General features: G+C 38.0%; 1 protein-coding gene across 1 annotated transcript; it reads left to right on the top strand.

Annotated features, from left to right (window-relative positions):
• LOC106088493 (syntaxin-4) lies at positions 1-19,849 on the top strand. The gene is made up of 7 exons (XM_059368011.1): positions 1-262; positions 13,406-13,499; positions 13,679-13,921; positions 17,525-17,598; positions 17,972-18,109; positions 18,171-18,281; positions 19,701-19,849. The coding sequence occupies exons 1-7, from the start codon at positions 107-109 to the stop codon at positions 19,800-19,802; spliced, it is 918 nt and encodes a 305-aa protein (XP_059223994.1). The 5' UTR covers positions 1-106; the 3' UTR covers positions 19,803-19,849.
• Positions 19,850-20,713: the final 864 nt, after the last annotated feature.

Below are 20,713 nucleotides of genomic sequence, written 5' to 3'. Positions count from 1 at the left end.
AATTCACATCAAATCAGTTGTATCTGCGACGCCTACTTAGAACGTAAAAGTTTTTAATTTACTGAAGTAGGCATTTAAACATTAAAGGCAAAAAAAAAAAATAAAAATGGTTAAAGATCGCTTGCATGAATTGAGGGAGATTCAGCGTAATAAAAGTTCCGATCAGCCGGATGAAGTGGACGTTGGCGGTGACGATGATTTTATTCTCATAGACATGTCGGTACATCGAGGACCTTCGTTTATAGAGCCTATAACTAAGAAGGTAGACATGTTAAAAAGCTCGGAAAGAGATTGCGGAAAGAAAAAAAATTGTTTAAGTGGAGAAATGAATGAATATGGATATTATTGGCATTTTTATATATCTATAGATAGAATTATAAACGTTAATTTATAATCATTTATATAGTTATAAACTATCAACTAAATTTGCGTAAGGGTCGCAAAGTTTACTTAGGAATTCGGTCTATATAGTAGCTCGAACAAGGTATCTAAAATCGCTGACTGTTTCAAATTGGATCAAAATAGGTTTTCGATAAGCCTAAGAAGTTAAATCGAAAAATCAGTCTGTATGTCATATATATTAAAATTGCTGTGTTTTGTTTTAGTCCTATGCAGTGCAAGTCAGACGTTCTGTGCATATTTGTTCTGGGAAGTTATCGATATCATGCGATAACAGATAATTAGCAACGATAAATCGTGATTTACACTATAAGTACTAAAATAAAACATAGCAAACATGGGCATACGGAGCGACAGCGAGAGCCGTTGCCGTTGTCTAACGTTCGAAGTCATCAATAAAACTTCCAACAGATGCACAGAATCATCTGTATACCATTGGAGTAGTGCAATTGTGTAGACAACACAGGCATTGGGAAAAAGTACAAATAAAAGATAAGGTTATCGAGCGTGGTTAATGTTTTATTTATATCACAGAGTCGTTTTCGCAAAAAAATCGGTATAGGTACAACATTCTAACGTACGGCCCTTGAAGCCTTCTTAACTAATATGGCTGAAAAGTCTTCCAACCAAAGACAAAAGGCGTTGATACTGGTTGGTGTGTGTTGCGTTCTCTGGCTTTCCTTTTCCATTTGCAAAAAAATCTCCAATCATTGAGTTCGTCTCGAAAGAGAAACAAACAAAAACACAACAAATATCGAATTGAACCGTGTTTTGACATGGTTGTCAACAATTCTAATGTAAACCGCCTTTTCAAAGTAAAGAAAAACTAAATATTGCTCCAGAATTTTAAACGGTCATTACATGGCAAAACTATTAAAGGTGGTCTAATATGGTGCAATCCGCCATCTTGTCATCAAGCTGATCGACGTTTTGCCAGCATACCCAAAGAAATTTGTGTGCGTGTGTATATACGTGTGCGTACATGAGCAGAGAAAATACGAGATAGAAGATAACAAGAAAGAGAATGTAAACAAATATCTGTCATCTTAATACCGTCAAAACCTGGGCATGGGTAACAGCTGTTCGCGTGAGACCAGCTTTATAAATCCGCCTTGTGGCCTTTACGACTATGTGATAATTAAAAATAAAAAAGCTGGAATCTTTAAAACGATCAACAAAATATGTTATATAACTTCATAGGGTCAAACCTGACTATTTCGATATGTTGCTAAAAGCCATTATTAAATGTTCTTACAACATGGGTACAAACAGATTTATCCTTAATGCAAATATTTTTGTATGGAGTCCACCGTAGCGCAGAGGTTAGCATGTCTGCCTATGACGATGAGCGCCTGGGTTTGAATCCTGGCAGGAACATTAGAAAAATTTTCATCGGTGCTTATCCCCTCCTAATGTTGGTGACACTTGTGAGGTACCTTGCCATGTCAAAACTTCTCTCTAAAGAGGTGTCGCTCTGCGGAACGCCGTAAAATTGAATCGGACAGCATTGATTCATTGATTTGTGAGAACTTTGCCCCAGTTCCTTAATGGAATGTTAATGGACAAATTTGCATTTTGCAAATCTTTTTATTGTATATAGAGATCATGATTAATTGTTGTGTAATTATGCAATCTTCTTTAATATAAATGGCATAATGTTGCGGTTTGTTTGTTAGTATGTATGTTTATTTGTTTCGTAAAGATTAAAAACGATTGAACTTAGTTTTTCAAATTTTCATATCTTCCGTATAGGGTTATCTTTTGACCTGTGATATTACTTGGGAATTCCATATACAGATTTCCTTTATAGAACTGTCAAATAAACCTCCTACAACACTGTTCTAAGTTTTGTGAATACCGGTGTTAGTACAGCCATAGAAAAAGTCAAGCACGGCGTTGACAAAGTGACCACATTCGTTCATAACAGTGAATCAACACACAGATGTTATTAGATCAACCACAAATATTTATAAACTAACAACGTCTGATAACCTTTAGTGCACAGTTTTTCAAAAGATTGAAAAAGATTTTGTATGCCGATGAGTAACGTACCCAAGGCATATTGACCCAGGTAGTGTACAATAAACAGCTGAGTACATTTGTCAAAGAGTTTTGGTTGTGTGTGTATTATATTTAGTTAAGAACCATTACACACACAAACAACGAAAAATGGCGCGAACTAGTAACATACACAAAATCAGAGTTGCACTATCACTGATTTTGACACATAGTTGTTGGGCAACTGCCACTACCTGGAAATGCATATATCTTGTTCGTATCTGTGTTCCATCAATCCCAAAGCGTTATTACAAACGTCTTACTACATTGCACCACGGCCGGCTATACAAGAGCTGGGAAAATATCGATGACACTATCGATACCGATGGATACTCTCGGAAAAGTTAAATATTTTCCAAAATTAAACAAAACAAGTAAAAGCGTGCTAAGTTCGGCCGGGCCGAATCTTATGTACCCTCCACCATGGATCGCTTTTGTCGAGCTCTTTTCCCGGTATCTCATTTTAGGCAAACAAAGGATACAAGAAAATAATTCCTATTTCGGAACATAATTGAATTGAATATTGGAGACCATAGTAGAAGTCATTGTGTGAAATTTCAGTCAAATCTAGTAAGAATTGGGCCCTTTAACGGCTGAAGCGTTTTATAGGGGAGCTGTATCAGACTACAAACCGATTCAGACCATATCCGACACGTATGTTAAAGGTCATGGGAGAAGCCGTTGTACAAAATTTCCTAGACCCTAGATCGGTTTATATGGCAGCTAAATCAGGTTACGGACGTATTTGAAACATTCTTAGCGTAGTTATCGCAAGTCATAACAAAACTCGTCATGCCAAATTTCAGCCAAATCGGATAGAGGCTTAAGAAGTCAAGAATCCAGATCGGTTTATATGGCAGCTATACCAGGTTATGGACTGATTTGAACCATACTTAGCACAGTTGTTGAAAGACATATCGAAACACGTTGTGCAAAATTTCAGCCAAATCGTATAGGAATTGCGCGCTCTAAACGCTCAGGAAGTCAAGACCCCACATAGGTTTATATGACAGCTATATCCGATTTCAACCATACTCAGCACAGTTGTTTCAAGTCATAATAAAACACTGTAGAGTTTTTGGCTGAACTTAGGAATTAGAAACTGGCAAAAATTTGGATTTCCTAAAAGATGGTAGATTTGGTTAAATCTCGGAAATATATCCATTCAATGTCGGTGATATGGAATTAAAAAGCAGAAAGAAATACGAAAAACAAACGAAATCAGGTTTCAGTAAGCCACGAGGGAGAGTTCGGTTGCTTAGCCTTACCAAAATGGTTCCTCTTTAAGAAAACGTAGAAATTTATGGTTAAGTAGACGATGACTTTTAACTTTATTATTCGATGGTAACAAATTGAATGAACGAGAAATCACTCGGTGAGCTAATACAAAAGAACAAGTAGTAAACTTAACGCAACTACTTTTTAGCCTTATCTAAGATGAAAAGTGACATCTGGATATGAAAATTCATTTGACTTAACACTAAACGGCGAAGGTATGCGGCATAAACATTCCGGCCCCTCTTGCAGTAATGCAAATATTAAAAAGTTGCCTTATTTTCTAAAGGAATTCATAATAAATTGTATAATTCATATTTGATATTTCAAATGTTTATAATAAAATAGGCTACTAAGCTGAGCACGATCCAGACAAAACCCATCCAAATATAGTATTAGTTGCAACGGGAAGCCCGGCATTGCTTGGTAGAAGACCTGGTAGAATTATCTTGGCGTATAAGTCGGATCCAAAAACGATGTCGAATGGTCCACTTTGATAAAAATGGGGATCCGCCAACTTCATATTTGGGAACTTGTCTGCAGTTGTTGCTGGAATTGATCTTTTTGGGGTGTCCATAGATATGCGATGGTTCACAGTCATCATGGTTTCTAATAACCTGTTGGTGATACATTTGGAATGGATCGCGACAGGGCAGATAGTTTCGCTGCCAAGAGTAGTAGTAGTTAGCCCAATTTTCTCTATCAATCGCTGTGAAATTTTGCTAATAGATGTGCATGGATCTATTACGGCTCTGACCGAGTGCTTTTTCTTGCCATGGAGTACATCTACCACGGCCGTTGGGAAAAGATTAGTTGTATGGGGACTGGTAAGTGTTTCAAGGCTCACGGCTTGAGATATGGTTGTTGTTGTTGGACGTTTATGTTGGGTTGTTGTTGAACGTTTGGGTTTTTGATAGTTATCCTTGGCTTCTGTTTTTTGGTTGTCGTGTTTCTCGGAGTGGATATGCAAATAGGAATGATGACTGCCTCCACAATGTTTGCATCCTAAGCTAGAAAAACATTTTCCGGATGAATGCGTATGGGCCAAGCAATTGGGACAGTAGTTATTAGCTATAACTGCATGCAAACGTTTATCGACGGTCATGCAGAGAAATTTCTGGCATTTTCGCAGCCCATGGTTGCCCTTACACAATCTGCAATTAAAGCTGAACTTGGTGCGACGTCCTTTGGACACTTTACATTTTATCGAAGGCATACTGAAATTAAATAAGGATATATTGTAATAAAATTTAGCAAGGAGGGAGGAGAACAATTTTCACTATCGGACGAGTGATTATACCCCTTGTCGTGACAATATCGGCCACTCTTACCAAATGGTCTTTCCCAGTATAAATTTTAGAAACTCTACCCAGTCTCCACTCATTTGGGGGTAAACAATCATCTCGAATAACGACCATAGAGCCAACTTCTAAGTTCTTCTGAGGGGTTTGCCATTTCATACGTTTATGAATTTCTTTGATATATTCATGTTTCCATCGGATGCTAAATTGTTGGCATAGAGCCCTTACTCGACGCCAACGGTTTAAAACGGAAAGATTGCCATCGGACTCCGATGGTTCGGCAATGGAGAGGATCGGACCACCGGTAAGAAAGTGACCAGGCGTCAATGCCAATAGGTCATTTGGATCCTCAGATACCGGAGAAATTGGCCTGGAATTTAAGCAGGCTTCAATTCGGGCTAGAATTGTAGCGAACTCTTCCAGAGTAAATTTATGATTGCCAGCCATTTTACGGAAATGTAGCTTAAAACTTTTTACCCCGGCTTCCCAGAGTCCTCCCATGTGAGGAGCTCCCGGGGGTATAAAGTGCCATGTTATACTCTGGTACGAAAAATTTGCGGATATTGAATCGCGGGAACAGCGAAGAAAATTCTGAGAGATTTCTTTAGAAGCGCCCACGAAGGTGGTACCATTGTCTGAATATAGATTACGTGGACACCCTCGTCGTGACACGAATCTGTGAAAGGAAGCTAGAAATGCTGCAGTGGAAAGGGAAGTAGTGAACTCGAGATGGATTGCTCTCGTGGCGAAGCAGACAAAGATACACACATATCCCTTTGTAGTTTTGCAAGAACGCCCTGTATATGCCTTTATCTCGAAGGGGCCTGCAAAGTCTAACCCCGTATTCGTAAAGGGGCGGGATAGTGTTGTCCGCTCTGGAGGAAGGGTTCCCATCAATTGCTTTTGCAACTTATGCTTAGCAATAACGCAAATCTTGCAATTGTGAACGGTAGATTTGATGAGATTCTTAGCTCTAGGCATCCAGAATTGGAGCCGTAGCATACGAAGCATCAGATTGTTTCCGCCATGTAATGTTATGGTATGAATGAAACGTAGTAAAAGCCTGGAAAACGTACTGTGGTATGGAAGTATAATCGGATATTTTTCGTCATAAGTTAAGCTTTCTGACCCAGCGATACGGCTACAAACCCGCATGAGACCATTCTTGTCTATAAAGGGATTGAGATTAGAAAGTGAACTAGAGGTGGGTATTAGCTCCTTCTGAGAAAGTTTGCGATATTCGTTTGGATATTGGTGCATTTGCGCCAACTTAATTATCGAATTTCTAGTCGTCTCGATGACATCTCCCTCAGAATGAATACTGTCATTTGAAGCCCTACTGCCCTTCAGACTGGCAATAAATCGGTACACGTATGACATTACTCGGAGCGCCCTTCCTAGGCAAGAAAATCGGTCAAGAAGGTCTTCGAAATTCGGAAAGTACGCGAAATTATTTTGAACTTGGCGAACCTCCATTAGAGTTTCGTCAATCTGGACCGAACTTGGTATTGGCCACAAACTTGGAGGAAGTTGCAACCATGGCGGTCCACACCACCATGTACAATTACCGGAAAGCTCTTTCGGATAAGCACCCCGAGAGGCAATGTCTGCAGGATTGTGTCTAGATTCCACATGGGACCAATTGTCCCCACTGATAATCTCGGAAATTTTGGAAACCCGATTGGCTATGAACGTTTTCCAAAGGAATGCAGGTTTCTTCAACCATGCTAGGACAATCATGGAATCCGACCAGCAAAAGATTTTCGTATTCGGAATAGGGAAAACCTGCATCAATGCCTCAATCGTCTCGGCAAGTAAAAGTGCGGCGCAAAGTTCTAGCCTTGGGATCGAAACGGTTTTCAAAGGAGATACCCTGGACTTTGCCACGAGTAAATAGGTATTTATATTGCCATTGGAATCGATGGTGCGTGAATAAATGGTAGCGGCATATGCCTTCTCGGAGGCGTCACAGAAGCCATGCAGTTGCACCTCGCAGTCGGGTGTGTATTGTACCCAACGGGAAATACGGAGGTCATTTATATCAGAATAATTGGCCAAGAAATCTAACCAATTAGTCAATAAATGTGTCGGAACTGGGCTGTCCCAGTCGGTATTGGAGGCCCATATATCTCGCATTAATAGTTTGGCTAGTACAATATATGGACAAAGCCAGCCAGCGGGATCAAACAGTTTAGATATCTCGGATAAAATGAACCTCTTAGTAGGCCTCTCATTAGGCCTGATGGCTTTGGCAGAAAAATAGAAATAATCATATCTGGCGTTCCACCTTACGCCCAAAGTTTTAGCCGTGCTATTGTCATTAAACTGTAGGAAATCTTCATTGAGTAAATGTTCCCTAGGAATGGAAGCAAGGAATTCGGATGAATTGGAGGTCCATTTCCTCAATGCGAATCCAGCGGATTCCAGGGCAGCAGTCAGTTCTGTCTGGACCTTAATGGCTGATGACACGTCATGGCCTCCTGCCATAACATCATCTACGTACATACACGACATTAAAACATGACTAGCTAGCGGATAAACATCCTTAATGTCAGTGGCTAGCTGTTGAATTGTACGAAGTGCGAGATATGGGGCGCAATTCAATCCAAACGTAACCGTTTGGAGCTCATATTCGTGGAGGTTGTCGTTTGGATCATCCCTAAAGATTATACGCTGGAAGGGTGTGTGGCTAGGATTAACGGAAATCTGGCGGTACATCTTTTCAATATCGCTGTTAAAGACGATTTTGTAAAAGCGCCATTGGAGAAGCAAACTAGTCAGGTCAAGTTGGAGGGACGGTCCGCAGTAAAGGACGTCGTTCAAGCTTACACCATTCGAAGTTGGATTCGAAGCATTGAAGACGACGCGGACCTTCGTAGTCACGCTGTCAGGGCGAACCACAGCATGATGTGGAAGGAAATATCTGGAATCATCTTGGGAAGGATTTGACGGAACCTCTTTCATATGGCCAAGTTCCAAGTATTCCTTGAGCACTTTGTCATATTGTACCTTCAGATCTGGTGTTCTAATCAAACGATTCTCGTTCCGAAAATATTGGGCCGTTACATTCCTCTTCGACGGACCTAGTCTCAAAGTATTTCCAAACTCTTTCTTGAATGGCAATGATACAACATATCGGCCCGTTGGGCCCCTTCGCGTGGACTCAGCAAAGTACTCTTCACAGTATTTGTCATCATCCGACATGTGTTTTCGTTTAGGAATATCTTCCATCTCAAAAAATTTGGATATCCTCTCATCGAGCGCTAACTCGTTAAAGTAGGAGACCGTTGTTCGAAAGGAGGAAATATTATCAGAAGCAACAGGCCCTGTCAAAATCCATCCGAACACTGTCTCTTGAGCCATCAGTGTTCCACAAACCTTGTGTCTCACCCCACCAAGCATTACCTGAGGAATTAAGTCTGCCCCGATCAGAATATCAATGTATGATGTTCGAAAGAAATCAGGATCCGCCAGACGAATGTCCGGTAAACGGGAAAACATGTCGCTATCAGCCGTAAAGGTGGGCAATGAAGATGTCAGTCGGGGAAGAACGATTGCGGAAGCATTTATGAAAATTCCGGAGTCTATGGGTGAACTTAAACATAAGTCGCATATTTTCTGTGAACATGCGGACACACACCCATTCAGCCCGGAGATCTGGGCGGATATCCTTTTGCTATTAAGTCGAAGAAGGTTGAAAAGGTGTTCAGAAATGAACGAAGCTTCTGAACCAGAATCAAATACAGCCCTTGCTTTAAATATCTCACCTCTATGAAGGATGTGAATAATTGCTGTACCAAGGAGAACCTTTCTGGATGTGGTAGCAGCACAAGACTGAATTGTCACACCGCTAGAAATTTGGGGCGTATCTTCGGATGTGGACTGTAGAACTGGTGTATTTGGAGCGGTGATACATTGGTTACCCGATTCAGTTCCTGTATTGCAAAGCAAGGTATTATGTCTTCGTTGACATTTCGAACAATTAAATGCACTTTTGCAATCTTTTACCACATGTCCCTTCGAAAAGCAATTCAAGCATAGCTTTATCTTCTTTATAAAAGCCAACTTGTCGTTGTAGCACATGCTTATAAACTTTGGGCACACTCGGATTGTATGTGATACGTCTGGACAAAGTTTACAAGGAGGAAGAGCTAAGCTGTTCTGATAAGAATTAACCCGTTTCTGACCGGATAGTTTGACATTAACTTTGGGAGGTTCGCTCGATTTAGAAGTGGAAGGCTGATCACTTAAATTTCGAACCGTCTCCAACGTTTGGTATCGGCTAGTGAGGAAGGAATCAAGGTCCTTCCAGGACGGACATTCTGTCTTGTTATTGACAGACTGCTCCCATAATGAAAGGGTATTTTCGGGAAGTCGAGTGCTACATAGGTAGACGAAAATAGGGTCCCAACTTTGTATCTCGATCTGGTAGAGTTTCAGAGCAGATATTATGCTGTTGATGGAATTTTGAATCTCCTTTATGGAGTCTCCGGATTCGACAGATATTCTTTGAAGGCTAAACAAAACCTTCAGTTGGCTATTTATAAGCAACCTCCTGTTTTCATACCGAACTTGCAGAGCTTTCCAGGCAATATCAAAGCCCTCATTGGTCAATGGGGCTTTGCGGACAATATCCCTGGCTTCATCTCGCGTTTTATTATTCAAATGGAAAAGCTTTTCCACCGGTGAAAGCCTCGAATTCTTTATATAGATGGCCGTAAACAAGTCTCGGAAGGTCGGCCAAGCTAGATAATCTCCGTGAAAGAGCTCTGTGTCACACGGTGGTAAATGAACTGACGGATATTCATCTCGGACGGAAGATGTATTCATCGGAATTGGATTGGATATCGACGCCCGTTTGGATTCTATACAGGCACTTATCTTAGCTACAGAATCGACATATGTAGTGTAAGTGCTGTGGTACCGGGCTCGAATAGTCTCAAGATCAGCTTTGCTATTCTCGTCCGCAGAAGCCATTAGTTCCTGAACACTTTCCTCATACGTGGGTTTCATTCTCTGCCAAATATCTCGCAGTTCTTCCTTATGTACCTCCAAAGAGTAGACTGAAGAATTGTTGAGAGATTCTCCGCAAATATCGGCGTTGAAAATAATCAAAGCGTCAGATATTTGCGTAAACCTTGTCAAAGCGGACATTCTGACCACACAATAGTCCAAACCTCAGAATCTCAACGAACATATATATCAATATTAGAAAAATATCTGTAAACCCCGTTCAAAAAGAGTATAAGAAAATTAAATGTAAAACGAATGAATTCAAAACTTCGATCCAATCAACTTCCTGCCCTTTTGGAGCAAAAACAAAATTCAAAATATACTCCAAAATTTAACCTCAATTAGAAAAACATTTCATATGTGGGCAAACGCAATTGGATTGAAAATCGAAGACCACAAATGCAGCCATGTGGAATATTCTCACATAAGTTGTATTCGTACAATGGACTAGAAGGAAAATTTCGTTTATGGCAGGGTAATTCAATGGTAAATTTAATAATTTTTAAGAAAAAATGAACGAAAAAAATAGTCTACAAATGATGCAACTCGTATCGGAAATCCAAAAAAAATTATCGTAGGAACAACAAAAACTAAAGACCATTCACGAATCTGATCTAATATAGTTTAGCTCGACTTCACTTTTATTATCTCACAAAATACCTGCATTCATCCCCAGAATTTGGTTCAAATTTGGTATTCTTCCTTGATGTTCTTTTCTCCTTCTGGGCCATGAACTTGGTGTAGGATTATAGAGGTTAAGGCTTCTTCACTGCCCTTAATGCCGTCTTCTAACTGATGGTGTCTTTATGATCCAGCCTCTTTTGGAATTCTTCCCAAAGTATATATCGCCAAAATACTTTTGTCTCTATGTTGTGTTCAACCAAAAATAAACACAAAAACTAAGGTCCTCTGACGTATCTCGTTCAGCAATGAAATTTACTCTTTATAGTCCGCAGTTTCAAAAATCGATAAATGTAACAAGTAGCACTTTCTAACTTTTCTATATTTAATTCACACACGTTGCTTTGATCAACAATATCAGTAATGACAAATAGGGCGAACAAAGGCAAAATAATGACAGTATAAAAACGATGTAAGTGGATATGGCTTCCGACAACACACTGCCCTTTTGATATTTTACTTCTCCTTCAATTTTATGATCTGATTATCATGAATACATAAACGGTACCCATAATGGAGTGTTATAAATCCCTATGGAAGGGAACCTGTTTTAATAGTCAGCTGAATCAAAACAAAAACGAAACTGTGCTACCGCTGCTCACGACTGCTATATCAATTCGCTGTTGCTATCTATTATGGAGCAGTGCTGTAACAGATCTTGACCAACGATTGACGCGTATGTCAACAAAACAGGCAAAAATTAGCATTGATATTCCCAATTAAAGTGCCGAATCAAATGGATTGAAGAGGAATGGGATTCTCACCACTGGGTATGTTAAATCGATGCCCAACAAAGAGATTGGAAGTTTATTTTCGCCTTACACAATGTACGAGCAATTGTACCAAATTATTGGAATATAAATGTTGTTGCTATCTAAGAGCACATATGTAGTCTCATTTAGATTTTTTTTTTTTTTTTTTTTTTTTCCTTTTTTGGACTTCTATGTTAAATGCACCATTTAACACCTGTCTCCGCAGAAAAGGAACTTTGTGAGGAAAAACACGTCACGTAACTTCTGTCCCTCTACTTTTATACGAAAATAGTTTTTCATTAGCCGAACATACCTGGATTCGATTTTATTTCTGCTTAAACGAAATTGCAATTGTGGATGAAAAATTTCTTTTAGGCTTTCCAAATCCGGCTCGAAGGACCATGTAGAGTTTTTGGCTGAACTTAGGAATTAGAAACTGGCAAAAATTTGGATTTCCTAAAAGATGGTAGATTTGGTTAAATCTCGGAAATATATCCATTCAATGTCGGTGATATGGAATTAAAAAGCAGAAAGAAATACGAAAAACAAACGAAATCAGGTTTCAGTAAGCCACGAGGGAGAGTTCGGTTGCTTAGCCTTACCAAAATGGTTCCTCTTTAAGAAAACGTAGAAATTTATGGTTAAGTAGACGATGACTTTTAACTTTATTATTCGATGGTAACAAATTGAATGAACGAGAAATCACTCGGTGAGCTAATACAAAAGAACAAGTAGTAAACTTAACGCAACTACTTTTTAGCCTTATCTAAGATGAAAAGTGACATCTGGATATGAAAATTCATTTGACTTAACACTAAACGGCGAAGGTATGCGGCATAAACAAACACCATATGCAAAATTTCAGCCAAATCGGATAAGAATTGTGCCCTCTAGTGGCTCAAGAAATCAAGATCCAAGATCGATTTATATGGCAGCTATATCAAAACATGGACCGATATAACCCATTTACAATCCCAACCGACCTACACTAACAAGAAGTATTTGTGCAAAATTTCAAGCGGCTAGCTTTACTCTTTCGAAAGTTAGCGTGCTTTTGACAGACAGACGGACGGACATGGCTAGATCGACTTAAAATGTCATGACGATCAAGAATATATATGCTTTATTTCGAAGAGTTACAAACAGAATGACGAAATTAGTATACCCCCATCCTATGGTGGATGGTATAAAAATATGCCAATGTATCATGCCATCGTGTGCCATTAACGAGCTATGAATTTTTTACTTCGTCAATTTTTGAGCTTTTAATTTCAAATTTCACAAAACTGTGCCAGTATATGTATGCAACCCATGAACTAATAGATCAATAGTTTAGTGAAGTCTAGATTGAATTTAGAGTAGATAGAACCCGAATTGGGAAATGTTTTATACATCGTTGAAAAAGAATGGAAATTTCCTTTGAAGAAAGGTATATTGCGAGTCCTAAATCATGCAAATCGGTTCAGTATGTCAAAAGTTATGGCACCTAGAAAGTTGGAAAAGTAATAAAGATATGGACCTACAGCACTTTCCTGAAAGCCTATATCCTCCTCTGTTTTCAAATGGTAAAAATTAAAAAAAATTAAATAGCAGCAAAGAAAACAACAACTATGGATTCTTTCAAAAGTTTACAATATTTAATTTAATATCAGCAGACAATGTTTGTTGATATCAGCAGACTAATTCCTCTGGGTGTAGGGTTAAAAGGACAAATCTGACAAATACCACCACACTCGTTTATGAGACCAAGTATCGACTGTAATAAGAAATTTCGTCTTAACTGAAGTAGTCTGCTACAGCTGGTATTGACCTCTTTTACTGAGTTTTTGGTGTAATATAAACTTTTATCTGTCCAAACCTGTAAAGCAAACTTATGACACAAAAATGTTCCTAACTAAATCGTAAACTTTCTTTTAAATGATATAGTACGCTGAAATAATTAAGGATTTCGAAGGTCTAGAGTCTAATATTGAATTACTGAAGTCTATGCTGGAAGCCAGGAATGCCACCAACTTCAACGGTAATAATTTTAAATCATTCTACAACTATTAAAGAATTCTTAAAACAAGAAGTTTTATCAAATTTATTTTATATATATGTGAAATGTTTGCAATTGTCAAAATTACTTAAATAATAAAAATATATTTTAGCAATTTCTTAGTTACTATATAACCTTTTATTTGAATTCATATTTTTCAGAGGAGGAATTCAATAAAGTGCGCCAGACGAATACTCAAATCAGCAATAGCATTATTGGCAAATTCAAAAAGCTGGAATCGAAATTGCCCAAACCTACTGAGAATCGCACCAGAGCTCGCATGCAGCGTGGCCTGTATTATGGATATTTCCAGCAGTATCTTATTGTATGGGCCCAACATGAAGAGGTTTTGCAAAAATACGAGCAACAGTTGAAGAAAAATCTACAAATGCAATCGAAAATCTGTAAGTCCATATTTCAAAAGTCCACACAAGTCACAATGTTCATTTCGATATTCCTCCATCTAGACATTAATCTTGTTAAAGCCTAGTGCTGTATTCGACTTTTCACACGAACAACTGTCAAAACGCAGTATAACAAACAAGTAAAAACGTGCAAAGTTCGGCCGGGCCGAATCTTATGTACCCTCCACCACAGATAACATATGTCGAGTTCTTTTCCCGATATCTCTTCTTTGGCAAACAAAGGATAAAAGAAAACCAGTAAGGAAAGGCAAAAGTCGGGCGGAGCCGACTATATAATACCCTACACCTACCTTACAATTATAAATTCGTTCAACATATAAATATATATGTATATGAGAGCTATATATAAATCTGAACCTACTATCAAACAGATCTTTTGAAAATTGTTGTAACTACGGCCGTATAAGTGCAAATCCGGCGATAAATATGTATGGGTGCTACATACAAATCTGAACCAATTTTGATGAAATCTCGCACATATGTTAAGATCAGTAACAAAACAATCCGTGCCAAATTTTGTGCAGATCGGTTACAATTTGTGTTTATGACAGCCTTATAAGTGTAAATCGGGCGATACATATATATTGGAGATATATCCAAATCTGACCCGATTTTGATGAGATCAGCAGCAAAACAATCTGTGCCTAGTTTTGTGCAGATCGGTTGAAAATTGTAGCTTTTATGGCCATAAGTGCAAATCGCACGATACATATATATGGGAGCTATATCTAAATCTGGACCGATTTTGATGAAATTAGTAACAAAACAATTCATGCCAAATTTGTGCAGATCGGTTGACAATTGTAGCTACTACGCCTATTCAAACAGGGCGATACATATATATATGAGCTATATCTTAATCTGAACCGATTTTGATTGAAATTTTGCGGATATGTTAAGATCGGTAACAAAGCAATCCGTACCAAATTTTGTGCAGATCTGTTGAAAATTGTCCCTAGTACGGCTATTTAAGTGCAAATCGGACAATACATATATATGGGCGCTATATCTAAATCTGAACTGATTTTTATCAAAATCAATAGCGTTCATCCTTGGGCCAAAAAAATGATATGTGCAAAATTGCGTGGTAATTGGACTACAAATACGACCTCCACTTCGATTACAAGAATACATGGACTCACAGACGGACATGGCTAAATCGAATCAGTATCTAAATCTGAGTCGATCAGTATACTTATCAATGGGTCTGGCTCTTCTCCTTCATAGCGTTGCAAACAAATGCACAAATCTATAATACCCTGTACCACAGTGGTGGTGTAGGGTATAAGAATTGCTATAATATTGGAGCTATATCAAGTTATTGTCCGATTCGGCCCATAATTGAATTGAATGTTGGAGAAGTCAATGTGTAAAATTTCAGCCAATTCGATTAAGAATTGCGCCCTTTAGTGGCGTAAGAAGTAAAATAGAGAGATCGGTTTATGTGGCAGCTTTATCAGTATATAGACCGATTCGGACCATATTTAACACGTATGTGGAAGATCATGGGAAGCCGTTATAGAAAATTTCAGCCAAATCAGATAATAATAACGCCCTCTGGACGCTTAAGAAGTCAAGATCACAGTTCGGTTTAAATGGCAGCTTTATTAGGTTATGGATCGAACCATATTTGCCACAATTGTTGGAAATCATAACGTAACACGTAGTGTAAAATTTCAGCTAAATCGGATAGGAATTGCGCCCTCTAGACGCTCAAGAAGTCAAGACCCCAGATAGGTTTATATGACAGCTATATCAGGTTATGGATCGATTTCAACGATACTCAGCACAGTTGTTGAAAGTCATAATAAAATACCTCATGCAAAATTTCAGCCAAATCGGATAAGAATAGTGGCTCAAGAAGTCAAGATCCAAAATCGGTTTATATGGGAGCAAAAATATCAAAACATGGACCGATATGGCCCATTTACAATCCCAACCGACCTACACTTAAAGAAGTATTTGTGCAAAATTTCAAGCGGCTAGATTTACTCCTTCGAAAGTTGGCGTGCTTTCGACAGACAGACGGACGGACAGGGCTTGATCGATTAAAAATGTCATGACGATCAAGAATATATATACTTTATGGTATCTTAGATGAATATTTCGAGGGGTTACAAACAAAATGACTTTATTAGTATACCCCCTTCCTATGGTGGAGGGTATAAAAATAGTGAAGAAGATAATGCGAACACATTCCGTACAAGTGGTACCAAGGCGGATTTGAAAAGGTGGTCCCACGCGAACAGCCGTTAACAGCTGGCCAGGTTTGACGGTATTAAGATGACAGATTTTTGTTTGCATTCTCTTTGTTGTTGTCTTCTTTCTCGCTATTCTCTGCTAATGTACGCACACGTATACATACACGCACACAAATTTCTTTGCGTGTGCTGGCAAAACTACGATCAGCTTGAGGACAAGATGGCAAATTGCTCCATATGATTTGTGGTTGTTGTACAAATGATACCACCTTTAAGTGGTACTGAGTTCTATGAGCAAACTAGTAGCGACATGTCGCTGCATCAGATTAAATTTCGCACAATTTTAATCGCAAATGTAATTAAAAGCTCACGAAATCAACTCTGCTTCAATACTATTGTCTTTGTTGTGTGGCTTTTGTTTGTGCTCTGACAAAGAAGACATTTTCGCTGTGAATGAAGTCAGTACTAGGCTTAATATAAAAACATGCCTATTCAGATTTAAGGTTCCATTACACGGCATGTAGTTGTCTTAAGACATGTCACTTTTCAAAATAGCTCGTGTAATTTTTTCGATAGAGCTCATTTCCTTTTGACAAAAGCATAAAGAAATTAGCTGTTTTTGTGGTCAATCGAATGAAAGCAACCGCAAATCTATATGGCAGCTATATTTAAATCTGAGCCAAATTGACGGTGGGTGTCGAAAGGCCTAACTTAACTCACTGCCCCAAATTTCAGCGACATTGGACAATAAATTCGCCATTTATGAGCCCAAAACCTTAAATCGAGAGATCGGTCTATATGGCAGCTATATCCAAATCTGGACCGATCTGGGCTAAACTCAAGAAGGATATCGAAAGGCCTAACACAACTCACTGCCAAAAAATTTCAGCAAATTCGGATAATAAATGTGGCTTTTATGGGCCTAAGACCTTAATCGGCGGATCGGTCTATATGGGGGCTATATGAAGACAAAGTCCGATGTTGCCCATCTTTGATCTAACCTGCTTATAGACAAAGAAAGATTCTATGCAAAGTTTCAGCTCAATATCTCTATTTTTAAAGACTGTAGCGTGATTTCAACAGACAGACGGACGGACATGACTAGATCGTCTTTGCTAAAATTTTTCGAATTTGTCATACGAAAAAAACATACAGATGTGATATCAAAAATGATGAATCATATGTAATTTGACAATTTTGACAAACATTTGCAAATACATGTGAATACAAAAAGTGACAAGTGATATGACATCATGCCGTGTAATAGAGCTTTATTTCAAATTCAAAATTTCATAACTTTCGATGGTAAATGCTTAACGAAATGATAAACTTTTATGTAGTGTATTGTTTAGTTTAATTTCATTTTGTATTTATTTTTCAGTAAACTACGATTTAACCGATGAGGAAATAGACACCTTGATCGAACATAAGCAGACTAATTTACTAATGGATAATGTACGTAAATATATGTGATTTGTATATTTTCTCCAGTTGTATTATATTTTAGTCCCAGCCAGTGCAAGTCAGAAGTTCTGTATAGAATTTCAATGTAAAGTTGTAATTCATAGCAAGCTTATAACCGATTTATAGTGATTTGTACTACATTGTTCTAAAATCAAATACAGGATTTATAGTTGTTGTTATCTTTTATTTTAGTACTTTCTGTGCAAATCACCTGTTATCGTATGATATCGATAACTTTCCGAGACAATACTTTCACTGGTATTCTATCCAGTTCATCTAACTTTGGCTGGATAGGACTAAACTAAATCTCTCCAACTTCATCTAACGTGTTAAATAAAAACATGCCCATTCTAATTATTTCCAGATTTTGAACGATTCCGAAGTTGCCCGCCAGCAATTACAGGACTTGAAAAGCCGACTCAATGATTTGATGAAACTTGAGAAGTCCATCAGCGAAGTTCACGGCTTATTTATTCGCCTACAAACCTTGGTTGTAGAACAGGTCAGAAGATAAAAAACAAAATTTGAACATTTTTAAATATGATTTTTTCCCCCGTTATCAGGGTGAAGTTATGCAACGCATAGAAAAGCATTTCGATGACGCCTGCGATTATGTCGAACAGGGAATAGCACATATTAAAATTGCAGCTGTGCTCAATGAAAAAAATTATTCCGTTAGTATAAATTTATGGCTGAATTATTTAAATGTTGTCTCGCGAACAGCTGTCAACCGATTTGACGGTATAAGAAGGCATGTTTTTAAGTGTATTCCAAGGCAGATTTATTGTTAAAAAGGTGGTGGTGGAACAGCTGCTAACAGCCGACCAGATTTGACGATGTTAAGGTGTCAGATTTTTGTTTGCATCCTCTTTGTTGTCATCTTCTTTCTCCCATATTTTCTACTCATGTACGCACACGTATATACACACACACATAAATTTCTTTGTGTGTATTGGTAAAACGTGGATCAGCTTGATGGCAAGATGGCGGATTCCACCATATGATTTGTGGTTTTGTACAAATGTTATTTGTCAGCAGAAGAGAGCGGAAGAGTGCTTAAGCGCGAGCAAAATTTTGAGAGGCTGGTTAGTAGGAGCTTGCAAATTCCTACTGGAGGTTTTTTCTCAGCAGAAATTTGCAGCATTGAACAGGTGTTTTGTGGAAACCAGCAATTTGATTCAAATAAATAGCAAAAAAGCGTAAAGCTTGTTCTTACTCTCCTGCAAATTTTTACTAGAAAGTACGCGAACAGACCTTTTGTTTGCATTCTCTTTTACTGTGCATGGCGAAGCTATTGAAAGTGGTCTCATTTGTACAATAACCACAAATGATATGTTGCAATCCGCCATCTTGTCATCAAGCTGATCGACGTTTTACCAACACACAAAGAAATTTGTGTGCGTGTGTGTATCCGTGTGTGGACATTAGCAGAGAATATGTTAGAAAGAAGATAACAAAAAAGAAGAAAGTGCAAACAAAAAACTGGTATCTTAATACTGTCAATCCTGGCCGGCTGTTTACAACTGTCCTGTTAAAATCCGCCTTGTTTACTGTGTTTTATTTGAATACTGTATATAGTGCAATTGGGATTATTAGGTTATTTTTCTGTGTTTTATTTTACTCCTATCCGGTGCATGTCAGATGTTCTGTATAAAATATCAGTGCAAAGTTCCACTGGTAAGTTATCGATAACACGCAATAACAGATAATAAAAACGATTAATCGCGTTTTCCACTATATAGTACTAAAATAAAACACGGCAATTGCCTGTTATTGATAAGTATCCAGAACAACATTGCAGTGATATTTTATGCAGAACATCTGACTTGCACTGGGTAAGAGTAAAATAAAAAAACGGCATTTGCTTTTATATACTTTCTAGCACAATTTCCGGTCATGTACACACACTTTTTCACAGTCGCAAACAAATTTCTTTATTTGTTTTAGCAAAAATGCCGAATTTGCAAATCAGCTTGGTTTTTATGTTATTGTACAAATGGGACAACATTTAAATAATTCAACCACGTTTATATTTATTAATTTATTTATTTCCAAATTTATTAACTTATTTCCTTCATCTTTTATCTTTTTAGCTCAAAAGAAAATTAATTATTGTGGGAATAGTTTTATTGTTGCTGTTGATACTGTTTACCGCAAACAGTATCAAGTGTTTTATGTTTTGCAAGAAAAAATAGGAATCAAATCAACTTGTTACTTTTACTTAAAAAATTATTTATATTAAAAATATATATGCGCTCAAAAATATATATACCTGCAATGGAATCTCAACGAAATAAGTTATTCAAAAGAGCAAAAAAGTTTACTAAAACAGCAGTTCTAGTCTGCTGAAAATGGGAAAGTAGACATGACTGCTTTGTTAAGCCGCTATTACACGGCGTGTAGTTGTCTTATGACATGTCACTTTTTGTATTCACATGTAATGTAAAAAATGGTGACGATAGGCACCGTCATTCATTCACAGCATTTTCGCTGTGAATGAAGTCAGCACAAGGCTTTACATACAATTCAACATTTTTGTGGAAATTGTGGAAACATTTTAATTTGGGGTTGCTTTCAAAGAGGAATCGATAAAAATGCTGCATTCGACATGCCAACTTGCATGAATCTAAACAGTGCCACTTTTACGATATAAGGAAGACCAAGTAGTTTATATATCGTGTAAAATTCCTAAAATCTTTAGACTGACGACAAGAACAGCTGATTTTCTATGTTTTTGTTAGGAGGATTAGAGCAGGCTCAAATCGAAAAATAACATGTGTTATCAAGGCGGATTTAAAAAGGTGGTCTCAGGCGAACTGCTGTTAACAGCCGGCCAGTTTTGACGGTATAAATATGTCAGATTTTTGTTCGCGTTCTCTTTGTTGTTATTTTCTTTCTCGCATATTCTTTGCTCATGTACGCACACACACGCTCACACATTTCTTTGTGTGTGTTGGCAAAACGTGATTTGTGGTTGTTGTACAAATGAGACCACCTTTCATTGTTTCGTCATGATGTGCTATATTGAAAAGTTATATAAAAAATGGAGGCCACCGTAGAGCAGAGGTTAGCATGTTCGCCTTTTACGCTGAATGCCTGTGTTCAA

The sequence above is a fragment of the Stomoxys calcitrans genome, chromosome 4 (genome assembly GCF_963082655.1).
Source record: "Stomoxys calcitrans chromosome 4, idStoCalc2.1, whole genome shotgun sequence".
Classification (NCBI taxonomy): domain Eukaryota; kingdom Metazoa; phylum Arthropoda; class Insecta; order Diptera; family Muscidae; genus Stomoxys; species Stomoxys calcitrans.
Note: the sequence above shows the minus strand (reverse complement) of the source record. Positions and strands in the feature narration are given on the sequence as shown.

Bases quoted from the DNA above. Each gene is read 5' to 3' on its own strand.
- LOC106088493 (XM_059368011.1), top strand. From the start codon at position 107: ATGGTTAAAGATCGCTTGCATGAATTGAGGGAGATTCAGCGTAATAAA. The intron at 263-13,405 runs GTAGACATGTTA...TAAATGATATAG, and splicing joins TAGAGCCTATAACTAAGAAG to TACGCTGAAATAATTAAGGA. The intron at 17,599-17,971 runs GTACGTAAATAT...AATTATTTCCAG, and splicing joins CTAATTTACTAATGGATAAT to ATTTTGAACGATTCCGAAGT.